The 19,108-nt window shown below is 44.6% G+C and overlaps 1 protein-coding gene across 1 annotated transcript in view; it reads left to right on the plus strand.

Moving 5' to 3' along the window:
* Positions 1-11,070, plus strand: part of CHST8 (carbohydrate sulfotransferase 8) — a 250,365-nt gene extending 239,295 nt beyond the window's left edge. Inside the window, exons 3-4 of the mRNA XM_081203390.1 lie at positions 5,311-5,348; positions 8,590-11,070. Of these exons, the coding sequence (XP_081059516.1) occupies positions 5,311-5,348; positions 8,590-9,738 (1,187 nt within the window). The 3' untranslated portion in view covers positions 9,739-11,070. The remainder of the gene's footprint in view (positions 1-5,310; positions 5,349-8,589) is intronic.
* The last annotated feature ends 8,038 nt before the right edge of the window (positions 11,071-19,108 follow it).

Consider the following 19,108-nt stretch of genomic DNA (forward strand, 5'->3'; position numbering starts at 1 on the left):
CTTTCTTTTTCCCTTTAAGCAACCAAGTACAGTTTCCTTCCAGCTGCGGGACTGTTTGTTAAAAGAAGCCAGCCTTTCTTTTTTCGAAGGGGCATGCTGTGATATGCTAGAGAAATTCAGAACTAGGGGGGAAATGCAATCTATTTGAGTTTAAGTTAACTTCTATTGATGTCACCTTGTTTTACTTTAATTCTGTTAAGCCTTTCTTTTGTGAGGGTAGCCGCATACAGAGCCTACATTTAAAGCACATTTAGAGCACATCACTCCCCCCACCCTAAATAATGATGGGAACTGTAGTTTGCTAATGGTTCAGGGAATTGTACTCTGTAAGGGACAAATTAATGCGATTCTTTGGAGGAAGAAATATGCTTTGAGATTGTGGTAGATAAAAATAAGATGAAAATAAATCTGACTCCACTGTGGGACTTGGGGATGGAAGCATCTCCTGAGACATCTAATGGAAGCCCATCTCATTGTCCCACCAATGGGTTTAGCCTTCCTGAAGCAGCATGCCATTAATTGAATTCCTTCCCCTTGGAAGTATGGGTGATGGCTTCATTGCTGGGGGGTTCCATCACCGCCCAAAATATGTACTTTTTGGCCCAGATCTTTGATGAAAACTGGAAAGACCTGCTGCAAAGGAACTTACCCATTTGCTCTGACAAGGTGATTGTTTAAATTCCGTGTTTGTATCAATTATTTAAATGGTTGTTTTATTAATATGCATCATTATTGCTGAAATGGTAATATTATAAGGTACCCCAGGAACCTGACTTATGGATGTCACTTTAGAAATGGAACAAATGAATAAACACATTGAAGGCATCCATGGTAAAGGATGGAGACACCCATCCTCAAAACAAATGCCTCAGAATGCCTTCCACTCCAGAATGGGTGGCTGTCTTCAGGCAAACAAGGCTGTTATTGAAAAAAGCTGTCAAGAAACCTGAGTGGCCAAAAAGTAGAGCACCATCTACTACACTGGCTCCCAGTACATTTCCAAGCACAATTCAAAGTGTTGGTGCTGGCCTTTAAAGCCCTAAACAGCCTTGGCCGAGTATACCTGAAGGAGCGTCTCCACCCTCATCGTTCTACCTGGACACTGAGGTCCAGCTCTGAGGGCCTTCTGGCATTTCCCTCACTGCAAGAAGCCAGGTTACAGGGAACCAGGCAGAGGGCCTTCTTGGTAGTGGCGCTTGCCCTGTGAAACACCCTCCCACCAGATGTCAAGTAAATAAACAACTACCTGACTTTTAGAAGACATCTGAAGCAGTGGCGGAGCTTCATGCTCTGCCACCAGGGGGCGGAGAGCAGGTGGGGGCAGGGCTGGCATGTGTTCCGGGGACGGGGCACATGTCCTGGGGTGGGGCACACCGCCTGCAGGGGCATGGTGCGCATCCTGGTGGCGGGGCACGGCGCCTGCAGGGGCGTGGCACCAGCATGGGCAGTGGGCAGCCGTGATGGCACCCTACTGGGATCACGCTGCCAGGGGCGGTGTGCTCCCCCCACACTCCTCTTCCTCCACCAGTGATCTGAAGGCAGCCCTATTTAGGGAAGTTTTTAATGTTTGATGTTTTATCCTGTTTTTAATATTCTGTTTTGGAGCCTCCCAGAGTGGCTGGGGAAACCCAGTCAGATGGGCAGGGTATAAATAATAAATTAGTAGTAGTAGTAGTAGTAGTAGTAGTAGTAGTAGTAGTGGGACGCGGGTGGCGCTGTGGGCTAAAGCCTCAGCGCCTAGGGCTTGCCGATCGAAAGGTCGGCGGTTCGAATCCCCGCGGCGGGGTGCGCTCCCGCTGCTCGGTCCCAGCGCCTGCCAACCTAGCAGTTCGAAAGCACCCCCGGGGGCAAGTAGATAAATAGGTACCGCTTACCAGCGGGAAGGTAAACGGCGTTCCGTGTGCTGCGCTGGCTCGCCAGATGCAGCTTTGTCACGCTGGCCACGTGACCCGGAAGTGTCTCCGGACAGCGCTGGCCCCCGGCCAATAGATGTGAGATGGGCGCACAAACCCCAGAGTCTGTCAAGACTGGCCCGTTCGGGCAGGGGTACCTTTACCTTTACCTTTAGTAGTAGTAGTACATAGTAGTAGTAGTATACCTGTGGGTAATTTTCAGTAGATAGCCAGAGTTTCTGACTCCCAGAAACTTCTGCACACTAAAATGCTGCTGGGTTTTTGTGAGGACTCCCCCCCCCAAAAAAAAAAAAAACTCATGCAGAAACGTGGCAGACTGAACTTAAAGAGTCGAAAAATTAGAAACCAAGAGAAACGAAGATTGACAGATTTGTCCCTCCCTCCCGGGGGGCTCTCAGCATAACGGCATCAACTGACACCCAGCGCACAAAGCAGACCGGCTGTTTTGCGTGGGAGCCACATATGTGTCACGATGCTTAATTCCAGACTCTGTGGTTGTGGAGGGGTGCAAGAAGTGGAAATAAGATCAGAAAGAAGCGTGGTACCATCTGAGGGTATCTATCTCATGGAATGTAACACTGGGTGCAGCTCCCAATTTGTAGCCACACCCTAGGGTCATCCAGATTCATGTGGCTTTGGAGGGGTAACAGGTGTGATCTGCCGCTGGTCAGGTTTCACACCCACAGCAGCAAGACCAAAGAAAAGTGCCTCCAATTAAAAAACGTCTGATAGGACTGAGCTGCAGCCTAGCTCTTCCATCAATAGGCTATCATGCTGTTGTGCAACAGCGCGTTGACCCGCGGTTCTCCTTGTCAAAAGTCTAGAGATTGCAAAGCCCCATTAATTAAACTGAAGCTTGCTCAGGCAGCGCTGACAGTGACAAGTGGCCGTATCCTTACCAGAGAGATGCATAAAGAAGCCAGCCAGATTGCATAATCCTCAAGCAATTTAAGTCACACATTCTCTCCATCTCTCTCTATCTCTTCCTGCATTCACTTCCAAGCAACAAATAAGGGATCTTGGCTTTGTTAGCACGCTCCGTGCCTGCATTTTAATAGACTAGCAGCCAGCGAAGCCGAAGAAGTAGAGGAGCGTTGCCTTGTGTGATGCTGCCACTGCGTGATAGACATTTGTTGGCACAATATTATCCCATTTATATACAGGCCAGTTTGTGTCTTTGAATGGGCCTGGGTGATGATCCAGACTCTGGGATAATTAGGTGCAGGTAGGATGGAAATGCTGTTTGCAAAGAGCTGCAAAATGACAAGAGGCTGGGTGAGAAATGTGCTTGCAAAACAAGGGGCTTTCTTGCATTTGGAAACCTCGGGAGTTGGTGCAGCATGCCATGCAGGGCAGGAAAGAGGTCCCCCCAGTGCCTTTAGTCGTCCCCCCTCACCACCTCCAAAAAAGGTTCCCTTTGGTGCTAATAAAAGCTTTCCTCCCAGGGCTAAGAGTAGTGGGGGGGCTGGCAGCACTGGTGGAAGAAGAGGAGTGCAGGGGGGACACACCACCCCCAGCAGTGTGATTCCGGTGGGGTGTCATCGTGGCTACACCACCGCCCACACTGGGCACCACGCCCCTGCAGGCGTCGTTCCACGCCCCCAGGACGCATGCCACAGCCCCAGGACACGCACCACGCCCCTGCAGGAGGCGCACCATGCCCCCAGGATGCAGGCCACACTCCTGCGGGCAGCGTGCCCTGCCCCTGGGACGCGCACCAGCCCTGCCTCACCTGCTCTCCGCCCCCTGGTGCCGGAGCATGAAGCTCCACCACTGGCTGGCAGCAATATGGATGCAACAGAGGGCGGGGAGGGGGAGGGGCCTGGACCTGCAGAATCCACTGAGAAGTCTTTCATCCTTTGTACTGATTTGAACCAATCAGAGTGAAAGGAGACGAGTTGGCCACTGAGGATTGGCTCCTAGGGTCACTCTGAAGAAGGCGCTGAGGAATTGTTCTGTATGCGCCAAAGCGAAGCATTTAGGAACACTGGAAACAAAAAGAGGCTTCCATTTCAAAAATAGCGCACACAAGTTGTATTACTTACAATGCAACTTCAAGGAAAACACAAGTCACTCCGAAGGAAAATATTGGAGCACCTTTCCCCGCGTACCTCCACAGAAAATGGTAGATCTAGCTGAAAGGCAGCACATGTAGATCTGCACTGATTGTTTCAGTGCATCCCTAATTATCATTATTATTGCATACTCTTAAAAGGGGCTGTGGCTATGAGGGGGCGTAGCAGTGACTGTCCTGAAGGGACTCTGCAGGGCTGAAATGGCCACTAAACAACTGGTCACTGATCCCATGCTGTGGAATACTCTTCCAGCAGAGATTCAGCAGACATGCTTGAAGCTCATTTTTAGATGTGTCTTAGAAACCTCTTTTGTGCTTTTCAGGATAAACCAGTTGTCATTTGATTAATTTGTATTGTTTTTATGATATTTTATTATTTCATTGCCCTTGCGTATTTTCTTGCACACTGCCTTGATCTTTTATATGAGGGAGCAATCTGTAAATATAGATTCAAGAATAGTTAATAGACGTAACTGTGAATGAGTTTTGATTCAGTGCCATGTTACGGTGTCCACACAGCCTATTTAGGGAAGTTTTTAATGACTCATTTTTTAATATATTTTTAATCTTTTGTTGGAAGCCGCCCAGAGTGGCTGGGGAAGCCCAGCCAGATGGGTGAGGTGTGTGTGTGTGTGTGTGTGTGTGTGTTTATTTGTGTGTGTGTTTGTTTGTTTATTTATTTATTTATATGTATGTGTGTATACACACACACACACACATACATATAAATAAATAAATAGAAAATTTGTGAAGCAATAATAATAACAATTCAAAATTTAATTTAATTTGAAGGGGGAAGAATTGATACACCCCACTGACACAGCAAAAAGAAGTTGTACATTTCTTGGGGTCTCTTTGTAATTAGATGTGTTTGTTATTGCTGGGACCTCCGGTTTCTTTTTCACCTGTCAGTTACCCACCCTAAAGGGCCTGTTATGGGGTGGGCACTTCCAGAGTGTATCATGCCCTCTAACTGCGAACTCTCATCGAAGGCAAAATGAGGTGACTGAGAAACAAGAGGAAGGTGCCAGTGTGTTTAGGGAACCCACACTGTTTGTGGAAGTGCAAAAATATATATTTTATAAAATATATTTTTTAAAAGGGGGTAGCCTAATACAGGACTGAGCATGCTCAGAAACCACAGAATGTTGACTGGCAGCTGAAAAATAAAATCAAAAGTGGGGCTGCAGGAGGAAGAGAGGGATACGCCTGCTGTAAGGGAATGGCAATCTGGAATCCTGATCACACACACTCTGATTAGGCATGAGAAAACATTTTGTTGCAAGTTCCTGCGTGTAATAATACTTTTCTTTCTTTGTTTAGGTCTGAGATATAACATGGGATCACAGCAACCCAAAAAAGTAAGTTGCCTCTTTTGAAAGGTTTTTAGGGAAGCTGCATAATCTGAATCGTATCTGAATTACAGGGTGTTGGGAGATGTGCGCAATGGCCTTAGAGACGGCAGAATGATTGGAGGAAGAGAGATTGAAGAAGGCAGGAGGCATCACAATTCCCCAGAATACAGATGTTCTTATTAAATTCTCTCGATTTGTTAGGCCAGTGCAATGCAGCTTTGTTGGTAGCTTGTTAGGATGGATAAATCTGATGCACTTTGCCTAGGAACATTTTGCATATCCACATTATGTATCAAACTGAACTAATAAAAACCCACTTTTAAGTCCTTTAGAATTGCCAGCATGAAAAACCTTGGTGAAATTGCTCCATCTAGTGGCTCTTAGTTATTTGCAACAGCATGAGCTGTCCTGTAAAAACCCCTTTGACATTTATGGGAGCGTTGCGCAGATTTTACCGGCACAGGGAGAAATTCAGTTGCAGATATCTGCTGATCATGACATGCTAGCGGTGGGTTTATAAGCAGAGTCATGATATATTGCAAACCTGAATGATCCTGAACTCTGCATAATGACCAGCTTATGGTGTCAGTAGGTGTCAATTTGGTTAAAAGCCCGTCTGCACAGATGGCTCACATCTTTCTAGAGCAATAAACTGGAAATGCATGGGAGCCCTGGCAGAGTGAGCGATTCAAGAAAAATCAAATGAAATGAGGCACAGGAGAGGGGCCAGACTGCACATGTAAACCTGCAATCCTATGCCCCAACCCTTGCCAACCTCCAGATGTTTTGACTATGACTGCCATCGACTTGACAGCTGCTGTACACACACATAACCCCATTACTGCTGTGTTGTCCACATTTATTAAATAGCCACAGACCTTCAAGTTCCATAAAACAACTGAGTCCATACAACTGAAGGGGAAAGAATCTTTCAAAAATACAAGAAAACCACTCTGCAATTGCAACCCTGAAGGGGAAGGGGAACCACCAAGGGGAGCTGAGCCTGTTTTCAGAGCCCTGCTGGGTCTTGTTGGCAAGGTGGGCAGGAGGGCAGAGGTCCTTCATCCATTTACACTCCCCTGCTCAACCTACTGTCAAAATTGTAAACCATTTGTCTTGGATTATTTAATTGTGGTTCCTCCATTGCAGGGGGTTGCCCTAGATGTCCTTTGGGATCCCTTCCAACTCAACGATTATATGATTCCGTGAATGATCAAGAGACAAATAAATCTGAATTTCTTGTCTCTGTAAAAACTGCACAGTGGTTTAACACATGCAGTAGTTTCTAACTCTTCACTGTGCACACGAACAAGCACAGTTCTCGTATGCAATGCTATTCAATTTTCCTTTCAAAATTGCTGAGGAGAGTAAGCCCAACAGAACTCGACTGGTCTTAGTAGGCATGTCTAGGATTTCAGAAGGCAATAGTTCAGCCTAGTGGCCCAGCTTTCACCCTTATCCCACAGTGAAGGTGTCTGGGCAACTCTATGTGTGGGTGACTTGAATATCCGAGTCATGGTCTAGAGCTCCGCATATGCAAAGGCTTCCCATTTTGTTACACAAGAGGTATATTCTCCATGCACAAAGTCACTTTCCACTGAGTTGAGTGCAGCCCTCCTTATTGAACAGAATGAATGGCAGCAGGCACATCTGGTAAAAGCAGGCATAGGCAAACTCGGCCCTCCAGATGTTTTGGGACTACAACTCCCATCATCCCTGACCACTGGTCCTGTTAGCTAGGGATGATGGGAGTTGTAGTCCCAAAACATCTGGAGGGTCGACTTTGCCTATGCCTGGGTAAGAGCCACCAAATCATGGTGAGGTTTCTCTAGTCTTACTGAAGGAGCTTCATCCAAGCAGGAAACCCCAAATTCACCTTATAATTAGAAATAAATAGGAGCAGCACCATATCATCCAGCTAGGCTTTCCCAGTACTTGCTTGTGTTTGGGAGCGGATATCCTCCAGACTGCATCTTCAAGGTGAGGCTGTCCTGAATGCTGCCTGTGGGGGCTGAAGTGCTCTGAAGGAATTAGATTGGGTTTTTTGGCAAGCAGAGCAGTGGGTGTTGTTGTTTTTTATCTACAAGTTAAAGGAAGCTTTTCAGTTGATTTTTTGTACAGTATTTAAAAAATCTGCTGCTACTCAGCTTGAACAAAGCAAAAATTTAAAAATTACCAAGCACTCCTTGATGGTCCACCAGCAGATTTTAGACAGCCTCACTTCTCACAAAGCCCATGGACCGAGAGCAGAGAAACACAGAGACACAGAAAAACATAGAAATCTGGTGTACAAAACAGAAGAAAGTATAGAAAAACAGAGTGGGAGGCTTGGGAGGGGGGTGCTCATCTGACTCAGAGTGCTTCATTGACATTGCTGTTTGACATAGATAGGAATGAAATTACCCCATTCATCTCATCATTCAGCCCCAATACAAAGTGGTTCTACACTGCTAGTATTTACCGTATTTTTCTGTGTATTAGACGAGGATTTTTTACTCAAAAATCATGTCAAAAAACTGGGGTCGTCCTATACATGGATAGGGCTATAGGGAGGAAGCTGTGGGAGGCCCATGCTCTAGGGAGCTTCCCGCCTGCAGTGCTGTGGGGGGAGCGGTTGCCCACTTTGCCAACCCCCAGCAATGGCCCTGCTGGGGTGATGGCGTGTGTGCAATTCCCCCCAAAAAAGCTCAACAACTTTGGGCCATCTCCCCTCATTTTCTTTAAATTTAGTCCCCTTATACATGGGGGCATCATATACACAGAAAAGTACGGTATTTCCACTTCAGCACTGAATCAGTGTCAAAGCATACCTTGGGATACAACTGTGAGCAGGTGGTACCCTCTAGAGGAAAACCTTTTGCGGTCACACATAAACTTACTTATTTATTGAATTTCTATACTGCCCTTCATCTGAGGATCACAGAGCAGTTTATAGTATAAAACTAGGAGGAGAATCTAACATAGTAAGAAACAATTAAAAAAATAAAAAACCCAAAACTGTTTCCTAGCTGAGTCTTTCTGGTTTGCCCCTAGAAGTGATGCTTAAGTTAAGAAGAATACATTCAAAAGCAGAAAGGTGAAAAATAATTACTGCAGCACCAAAGCTGCGTGCAAGACAATGCATTTCCTTCCATAGTTAAGCTGAGCTAAAACGGTACAAATAGCATGAGCCATTAAACACTGCAAGCTGTCCGTGGTGATGAATGCTCTCTCATTTAGTAATTTCTTGGGCCTTTTCTTCCATTAGGACTGCACATCCAGCAACAATCAGGACGGGAAAATGCCTCTGTATGCTGCTGACAAATTCCCAATCGCGAACCAGAAGGCTTCGCTACTCCCCGTGCCCAATGGAGCTGCCCTGGAAGAAGGTGCAAGCAGAAAGCAGAACATCCTGGTGGTGATTAAAGACCATTCCCAAAAAAGCGCAGGAGCTAATTCTGCCCGGACTCATAAACGGAGGAGGAGGTTTGTGATCAAAAAGAGCCCCATCCTGATAGCCGTGAACAGCTCCTTCCACAACCTGCCCATTTTGAAATCGGAGGACAGGAACGACGTCAAGTGGAAAAGCCTCTACAAGACCCAAAGAGAGCGAAAGCAGATCATGAGAGAGACTTGCTCGAAATACAAGAGCAACAACAAAAGGATCATCACCCCTTATCACGTTTCCAGGATCTTCGTTGAAGATAAGTACCGAATTTTATACTGCGAAGTCCCCAAGGCCGGTTGCTCCAACTGGAAAAGGGTACTCATGGTCCTCAATGGACTGGCCTCCTCGACCAAGGTCATACAACACAACACGGTGCATTATGGGAATTATCTGAAAAGGTTGGATGGGTTTGATCGCAAAGGGATTAACCACAGGCTGAACACTTACACGAAGATGCTCTTTGTCCGTGAACCTTTTGAAAAATTGGTCTCGGCGTTTCGAGACAAGTTTGAGCATCCCAACAATTACTACCACCCGGTTTTTGGCAGACCCATCATTTCAAGGTACCGCGTCAATGCCACGAAGGAGGCACTGAGGACAGGTTCTGGGGTAACTTTTAAAGAGTTCATTCAATATCTTCTTGATGTCCACCGGCCTGTGGGCATGGATATTCACTGGGACCATGTCAACAGGCTCTGCAGCCCATGCTTGATAGACTATGATTTTATTGGTAAATTTGAAACCATGGAGGAAGATGCTAACTTCTTTTTGCATTTAATAAATGCGCCACAAAATTTGACTTTTCCTAGGTTTAAAGACAGGCATTCTGATGAAGAGAGAACAACCACCCAAATTACACAGCAATATTTCAAACAGCTCTCCCCTTCTCAAAGGCAACGTAGCTACGATTTCTATTACATGGATTATCTGATGTTTAACTACTCAAAGCCTTTTGAAGATCTGTATTGACAGTGGCAGAGGCACTGGGAGTTACTGTTGTGGTTCCCCATATGCAAGTCTGTGTAAAATAAGTTCCAAATAAACTGTACTCATTGGCAAATAAGCTAAGGACATATCTACACCACAGGTACCTACACTGGTCACACAGGGGAACCTGGGAAATGTGTTCAGAGAGGGTGGGAAATAGGGACTGTTGACAGCAGGGACCCCAGACTACAATTCCCAGGATTCTTTGTGGCAAAAGTCAGGGACGTTAACCTGTTATAACACCAAGACAGGTTTCTAATGTAGAACCACCCTAAATTTACTCCCACATTCAGGACAATCGTTGCTACACTCTGGAAGCACAACGTGCCCTTATGTTTTTCAAGAATCATCAACCTTGCAGTAATACTCCTATCCATGTTGTTGGGTTTTTAAAAAATGATTTTGGAATTAATAAATATAAAGAAAAATTGTCACCTTCAACTTATTCTTCAGTCTGCAAAGCTTGATGGCACATGCAAGGCAGAGCTATGGAATACTCGCAGCATACAAAAAGAAAGTAAGATAGGACATAGCTAACAATTAGGGAAGAAAGACAAATCAGATTTAAATGGGTTTACACACAGAATTTAGAGGTTCTGATCCAATCAAGATTTGTCCCCCAAACCACCTCTTGCATCAAGCACTCACCTATATCCAAGCCACTAGTGCATTGTTGGGTTGTGAAGTGCATTTTTTATATATATAAAAAAACTCTGGCTAATTATATGCAAAATTATACAGAAAATTATATACATATGGAAGAGTCACATTCCACGTGGTGCTATATTATCTGCAGCATAATTTGATAAGTATCCATACCTAAGTGTATTTATATAGTACTATGTTTATGTGCTGGTTGCTATAGGAAATGTGTATATACATATCATATTATATGTATACGGTAATAATGCATATAGAATCATAGAATTGTAGAGTTGGAAGGGACACTGAGGATCATCTAGTCCAACCCTCTGCAATGCAGGAATAGGCAGCTGTCCCATATGGGGAGCAAACCTGCAACCTTGGTATTATCCGCATCACAGCCTAACCAAATGAGCTATCCAGGCTCAGTTTTTTAACCAGTGATCAATGTTCATATCTTTAATGGAACCAGTAAAACAATTTGTTCGCTTTTCATTGAGATGAAGGAGCAAGACAAAAATTAGAAAAAAATATCTGTGGATAAGCTTGATACAGACATTTTCAAATAATTCCACCCCTGCTTGCAATTGGTTATATATACACCCCTTAATTGTCTCCATCCCATTATAATTTTATCTATTATTTCCCCCTTTGGTATATTTCTACATCCAATGGCAGGGCTTTCGCACATGGGGTTGGGGGTGGGGAGGTTCTAACAAGAATGTAGGTGTTTGTTTGCATCACACAGATACAGAATGAGAAATATGGGTGGTTTTGTGATACTCTTTTTTGAGAAGACAGAGAAATAGGATTTTACAAAAATATGGTTAGTAAAAAATTGCTTTATGGAGCTGTTTTCAGTTGCCTTCTGGGAATACAGAGGGTGAAGGGAAATCTTTCCATATTAAAGTGTGATTTCAAGGATGCACGAATGGAAGGCAACTAATATTTAATGAACACATGAGTGCAAAATTAAGCCAGATGTTACAATTTGCAGGATATGAATACATTCTCTTCCATCTACAGCTCCCTTATGGCACATTCATCTGCAAGAAAATGAAACACAGCACATTTACATCTTTATGCACACTATTAAAATTCTTTTAATCCTTGGCATTAACATAAATCTTTAGTTTAATCTATGTAGTCTCAGGGAATATCAAATGTTGCCTTTAAAGTAGCAAATAAATTTAGATTCCACTTCCTGCCCATCAGGGTCCTTTATTTTTAATGGTTGCAAACAGTTTATTGCCCCCTTACAAGCCTCAGAGCACAGTTCAAGGTGTCACTTTTGTCTTATAAAGCTGGAAGAGATTTGGCGAAAGCCTCTTAGCACATCTGGGTTGCACACCCACCTAACACCCTGGTTAAATCAAAAGCACGAGATGACTACAGATGGCTGGATCTGTCAATTTTGGTTACTCTCAGTTTCTCATTTTTCCGATCTTCTGTTCAGTTTGCCACATCTATGCAGCGGTTTGCAAGTTAAGAAACAAACAGTCCCCTGACAGAAATTCACCAGCATTTTAGTGTACCTATCTTCTGATAAACCATTTTAATGCAAATTTGCCTAATAAACACATTTTTGGCAAGACATTTCCCTAATATAATGCATTTTTAGGAGTTCCTATTTCCAGGTCCCAGATGCTTCTAGACCAATTCTAGACCCTCTTGGACAAAGATGACTTTACTCCTGTATCCCATGCTATAGCTGCCATACATCCATTACCTGGATTTCAAAGGCAGAATTGACACCTGGGGGGATTTCCAAAATGTGGAGCTTTGTCCTGTATCTTAGACTACTGCAGTGGCCTCTATATGGGGCTTCCCTTGGAAACTGTTTGGAAGCTGCTGTTGTTGCCGAATGCAGTAGCCAAGATTTTGACAGGGATGGATGCAAGAATGCATATGACGTCTGGACTGAAGAAACTGCACTGGTTGCCTATTAGCTTCCAGTCCTAATTCAAAGTGCTCACATTGATATTGAAAGCTCTTAAAAAATCTGGGCTCCAAATATATGAAAGAGCATCTCCTTCCTTATAGACCAGCCCAGGAATTAAGATCAGTAGAAGAGGACCTCCAGGTGGTTCTGATGTTTTCACATTTGGGGAGAGAGAGTGTTGTGAGGGGGCCTTCTAGGTGATGGCCTCAAAAATGTGCATCTGTCACCATCACTTTGCAGCAGGAGCTGGGAACTGGGACCTAGCTTCTTATTCCCCCCCCCACACACACACACATGCTAACTTTGACAGGTGGGCAGAGCTGCCCATCCATCAAAATTCAGAAGGGTTTGCTGTAACTGTCAATACAGCAAATTCTTTTTGAAGCCCATTTACAGGAGCAGTTTGAGTCCCAACCGAGGCTGAAAATCCAGCAGAGCTCTCTTAATGCTCCTCAAACAATCCAGAGAAAGAGAAAGAGAAATGAACCCCTTTAGAAGACGTTTGTTGTTGTTACGAAAAGAAGTTCTCTAATAAAACAGCAACAGGACTGAAGAAAGGAAGTTGTGTTTGAGTAGTGATTTGAGTACTGGGCTGATCCTTCCAGGTGCTGAGTACCTTCAAGTCTCTTCATGTTGGGAAGAGAGAGAAGCTCTGCAACCTGCAGAGCTGGGCCCTCAGGGGAGCAAAGAAACATGAAGATATACAGTGTGGAGGATTTGTTTTAATGGGAAAAGCTTTCATGCAGACGCTGATTCCTACATCCCAAAGTTGTGTTACTTGAAACATAAAAGAGCGCAGGGACCCTCTACTGAAGCAGTAGCCACAATAGTCTTATAAAACAGGATGTTTTATGCATGTGGTTATATGTTTTTATCCATTTTTTTTTACCTACTTTAGGAGATTCAGTTAGGATTGCATGAATTTAAACTAAATATATTGTGCTGATTGCTGACACTTGTGGAAAGAGATTTCTCTTACTCTTTTTGCTGTGCCAGCTCCAGGTTGGCGCAGCAGAAAGGCCTGGACGTTTGAATACTCCTCCATGGAGTAGACAGGGATGAAGGATCTGGCAATTTCAGATATCTCTGTTTCCCATTTTCCCCAACTTAAATTCCATTCTACACATTTGCTCATTTTTTTTAAAAAAAAAAACCTAATGAAAATTCATCAGCATTTTTGTGCAAATTTCCCCAAACAAAAGCATTTTTGTATGCAGTTTTGTTTCTGCAAGTAATCTATTCTATTACTTTCCTTAATATATTCATTTTATGCACGCTTCTCCCTAATAGATGCATTTGTGTAAACATTGCGTAAACATTACACAAAACATTGTGTAAACACCGTATTGAAAAATTTCGATAAGTGCAAATTTCAATCGATTGTTGTGTCTCGGTTCCCACGTTGTTTTGGAAAGTGAGAATTGGATATATCGACTTTTAAATGAGAACTGAATCAAATTTCACCACCATCTCTAGCCCTGTATAAATTGAATATTAGCGCACTGGAGGGGGGAGGAATCTAGGGTGCAACCTATTGACTCCCATTTTGTACATGCAGAAAAACAAGAGGGTTTCACACAAACCATTCCTTCCCCCGATCTTTCAAATGGGGCTGCTGTTGCCAGGACAGCCAGGTTCTGCCACCATTTTGTGCATCCCCTTGGTTGCAAAAGGTTCCAAAGGTGAGCAAGGAAGGATCTGCCTCAGCCTTTGCCAAGTACCAGAGGGTTGCTGAAGACTGAGCTGGCTGCTGCACAGAGCAAATCTGCTTGTCAGTTCAGCACAGAAATTCTCCACTGACATGGTCAAGAGAACTTCCTGATCAAAATCCCTGAGCTTTCATCATTTCTATTGCCACTGGCACCTGGCCTTGCTTTCTGGAAAGCTGCCTTAACAGCCCTTTCATCTCAAAATATACCTTTCCAACAGCACCTTTTTATCTCTGTGAAAATACATTTGGGTCCCTGCTTCCTGTCCTTGTTCTTGTTCTGAGATGGTCAGTAGTAGATAGGTAGCCGTGTTGGTCTGCCATAGTCAAAATAAAAAAATTCCTTCCAGTAGCACCTTAAAGACCAACTAAGTTAGTTCTTGGTATGAGCTTTCGTGTGCATGCACACTTCTTCAGATACAGGTGTGTATCTGAAGAAGTGTGCATGCACACGAAAGCTCATACCAAGAACTAACTTAGTTGGTCTTTAAGGTGCTACTGGAAGGAATTTTTTTATTTTGAGATGGTCAATTTATCATGAATGCAAGGGAAACTAAAATGAGCATTAAGTTGTTTCTGGCATGATATATTCCACAGTGAAGAATAATGTACACCCAGGACTTACTGAGGCACAGCTCCACACGTTAAAGCAGGGATTGGCAACCTAAGGCCCATGGGCCACAAGCAGCCCATGGGGGTTGTTTAACCGGCTCATGGACCCCCGCCTCCTCGGGGCCCCCCGCTGCCCCCTTGGCCAGCTCCTGTGCGCCGCGCAAAACCGTTGCGGAGCAGAGCAGGGACCGCCTTCGGCGATACTGGCCGGCTTCCCATTGGCTGCAGGAAGCTCCTGCAGCCAATGAGAAGCTGCGCATGCCTCCTCTGCACCAGAAGGAGCACTGGAAATAGCATTTGCGCATGCATTCGTGCACACGTACTCTGGCCCACTGTGGAGTCTGCAGCACCGTGAACCGGCCCAAGCCACAGAAACTTTGCCAACCGCTGCATTAAGGCTTTGTGTCCAAACACTCTTTTTCCCCCTTTTTGCTGCAGAGCTTTCCACACACAAAACTCACTCTTTAACATGGAGCTTTAAGGCATGGAATGTGCCTGGAAAGCATGGAGGACAGGTAAGTGTGGCTAAGCCCTTGGTGTGTTAGTCCTCAACAGTTTGAAAGACCCAGCAACTGGAGGAGAGAATAATGCAAAGATCTCGCTGCCAGGAGATGTCGTTCCTAAAACTGTTGATCATTAGCCAAACGGCATAGATCAAGATCTTTTTAACCAGCAGCGCTGCAGTAACTGGAGAGGGCGACTAAAGTCAGCGATCACAATTTTTCCTGTAATTACTGCATAATGAAACTAATTTCTTTTCACCCCAGATGCCTTTCACCTCTTGCCAGCAGCACATTCCTGTAGAATATGAATGCTAATCATGAAGTGGCTGGAGACAGGCAGTGCTTTCAGATTGGAGGGCCTGACTTTTTAATAGGGTTCTGAGCGTGATGCCAAGAATGCAGGGATCGTGCTACTACTGTCCCTCGCAGAATCGTTTGGGGTGGGGAGAAACAGGTCACAAAATGAATTTAGGGCTCTGCGGCATTTTTCTATATGTTCCTTTTCATCTCTGATTTTGCATTGCAGCGAAGGAAAGGATAAACGTTCATTCTGAGCCTTCCCATTAGATGTTCTCTCTCTCCTAATTGCAGTGTCTTGGGAACTCCTTTCAATGATGAGCCAGGAGTTCTCTTCAGATGAAATGAATTGAAAATGGGAAGATGTATATCATGCCTCACTTCTTAAAATCATAGAACTGTAGAGTTGGAAAAGGTCCCAAGGGTTAATCTAGTCCAAACCACTGCAATGCAGGAATCACAGCTTAAAAAACCCCCAACAGATGGCCATCCAATCTCTGTTCAAAAACCTCCTAGGAAGGAGAGTCGGCCACCTTCTGCTCCACTGTTGAACAGCTCTCACTGTCAGGCAGTTCTTCCTAATCTTTAGTCAGAATCTCCTTTCTTATCATTTGAACCAATTGCTCTGGGTTCTCCTCTCTGGAGCAGCAGAAAACAAGCTTGCTCCATCTTCCATGGGACAGACCCTTTAGCTATTTAGATAGCCATTTTATTTATTATTTATACCCCGCCCATCTGGCTGGGCTTCCCCAGCCACTCTGGGTGGCTTCCAAAAAAATATGAAAATACTGTAATACATCAAACATTAAAAGCTTCCCTAAACAGGGCTGCCTTCAGATGTCTTCTAAAAGTCTGGTAGTTGTTGTTCTCTTTGATATCTGGTGGGAGGGCATTCCACAGGGAGGGTGCCACTACCGAGAAGGCCCTCTGCCTGGTTTCCTGTAACTTGGCTTCTCACAGTGAGGGAACCGCCAGAAGGCCCTCGGTGCTGGACCTCAGTGTCTGGGTAGAACGATGGGGGTGGAGACACTCCTTCAGATATACTGGACCGAGGCCATCACATCATTTCTCAGTCTTCTCTTCTCCAGGCTAAACATACCCAAATCCCTCAACTGTTCTGCATAAGGCTTTGTTTCCAGAACCTTTATCATCCTGGTCACCCTCTACTGCACACATTCCAGCTTGTCAATATCCTTCTTAAATCAGTGGTGATGGGATTTGTTTTCTGCCACCATTCAATATCCCAACATACCCACTGGGACTGACAAGTTTTTACCAAGGAATTATTTTAAGGTCTGCTGACCCAAATCTAGTGATGCTCAGAGAATCCCCACCCCCCAGCTCAATTTTTCCACCTAGCCTGAGGTTCTATATGACCTTCTCTTGCTGATAAATGCACATTGATTCAGCCATCCAGCAAGTAAGCACTTAGCCCCTCTTCTCTTTCCCAATTTCCTGTCTTCCTTCAGACCAGCCTTTGCTAACCTGATTACCTCCAGATTTTTTTGACTCCAACTCCCACCAGCCCCAGCCAGCATGCCCATGCTCCCATCAGACATGTCGGCTGAGGCTCATGGGAGTTGTAGTCCAAATCATCTGGAGGTCACCAAGTTAGCAAAGACTGATACATGTGGAGGTTGACGCAGCTTTCAGCTTGTGCCTTTTTTTCCATTATTGATATGCAGGAGTGTCAGTGTTGATTGATTAAAATGCCACCGGAAGAGGAATCTTTATGTGTCGGTTTTATTAATAGACTTCTGCAAAGATGCAGCCATTTGTAATTGAGTTTGATCTCTTGCATTGAACGCATGAAAACTAGGGATTAGCCAAAAGAAATTCAGCGCAAGTTTCTGCTTGAAATTAGTGATTTCATGGTGCTGAGGTGTAACTCCCCCAGGCCCCTAATTTCTACCTTTTTATGGCTGTTCTCCCATGTTCATAGCCAATTTTCCCCCACCTGGTTCATTCCTCCAGAAGTCATCCCAGCTAATCAGGGATCATATATGGGATGCCATGATGTCATGCTTCTGTGCAGGCAGAATAATTTGACTGTTTCCAGATACCATTAGAAGCAAAGTGAGCTTGGGTATATTGAGGACAATGTTGTCCACAAAGGTCACATAAATGATCCAAGCCAATAAAGGATCCCAGAAGAATCATTTGTGTCCAGCTCTTTCACAAAGATCCCTGAGAAAAAGAAACAACAGGGGAGCCCTTTTTCTATTATTATTCTACTGAATATTTTCGCGAAATGCCCCCTACTTTGCTCAGCTTTAATAAAATCTTCCCTAAAGCGTTTTGAACCGGTGCATTTTTAATCCCTTTTTAGAGATAAGAATAGTTTACAAAAACTTCTAAGTGGAGTTGAGCCCGCTCCAAAGCAATTATACACATGTTCTAAATATGCACTTACAGAGATGGGGCAAAAGTGTAAACAGAAGTTTTTCCAGTTATGAATGAAAAAAGTTAATGGGAAACAGCGAAAAAATTAGAAGTAATGAATATAATGGGAGGGGGAGAACGTTTAACTGTTTTCAATGTACAAATAGCAGGTTTTAAAAATTTTGAGTTGTTATAAAAATAAAATTTAAAACATCCCAAAGTTAGATGGCAACGTATACAATCAAAATAATGTTGCATTTAATGTAAGGTTAAGATGGATGAGGCCATCCTAGAGGATGGGGGGACAACATAGCCAAAGGAATGTTCCACTTTGTGGGGCTGGTGGCAAGGAGACCAGGATTGGATCTTTGCCTGAAGACGACCCTCCAGCAGGGGCTTCACTGACAAGTGCTCCCTGGGCTGCCTCCCCATTTGCAGCCTGCATATTGTTCACTCACCTCTCACTCTGGTGTGTGAGTCACTGAGAGGGAGAAGGAGTGTGATTTGGAATACAGTCATACCTTGGAAGTCGAACAGAATCCGTTCCAGAAGTCTGTTCAACTTTCAAAACTTTTGGAAATCAAAGCACGGCTTGTGATTGGCTGCAGGAAGCTCCTGCAGCCAATCAGAAGCCATGGAAGCCACGCCGGATGTTCAGCTTCCAAAAATCGTGCAAAAACCAAAACACTCACTTCCAGGTGTCAATCGTTCAGGAGCCGATTTGTTCGGGAGCCAAGGGATTTGAGATACAAGGTGTGTCCAGTTATGGTCACTTCAAAAAGGATATTGTAAAATTGGGAAAAGGTTCAGAATAGGGCAACGCAAACAATCAAGGGGATAGAGAGAATCCCCGTGAGGAAAGGCGGCAGTGTTTGTGACATTTTAATTTAGAGAAAAGGGGAGGAAGAGGCAACATGAGAGAAGAGTATAACCAGGAGAAGCAGGTGAGAGAAGTGAATGGAGAGCAGGGAGCCTCGATTCCAACCCTCCATTCCTTCCCCAGCAGCTGAAGCTTTTCCTCCTACATCCTCCACTAGACTTCCTTGCCTGAGGGAAATACTGCTCTTGTCTTCTCCCTGTTTCCATGGCAGTGCCAGAGCCTTCCGGCTGAGTCCATGCTGTGTCTGAGGGGCCTCTCGCAGCTCTCCGGCAGCTTCCCAGGCAGAGCTTTTTGTGCGTCTGTGTGGTTGTTATTGTCCTCCGGTCTCTTCATCTCCCTGTCAACACCTGAAAGAGCACCTGGATTGCTCTGTGTTTCTGACAGCA

Source organism: Podarcis bocagei (assembly GCF_964188305.1).
Source record: "Podarcis bocagei genome assembly, chromosome: 7".
Taxonomy (NCBI): Eukaryota; Metazoa; Chordata; class Lepidosauria; order Squamata; family Lacertidae; genus Podarcis; species Podarcis bocagei.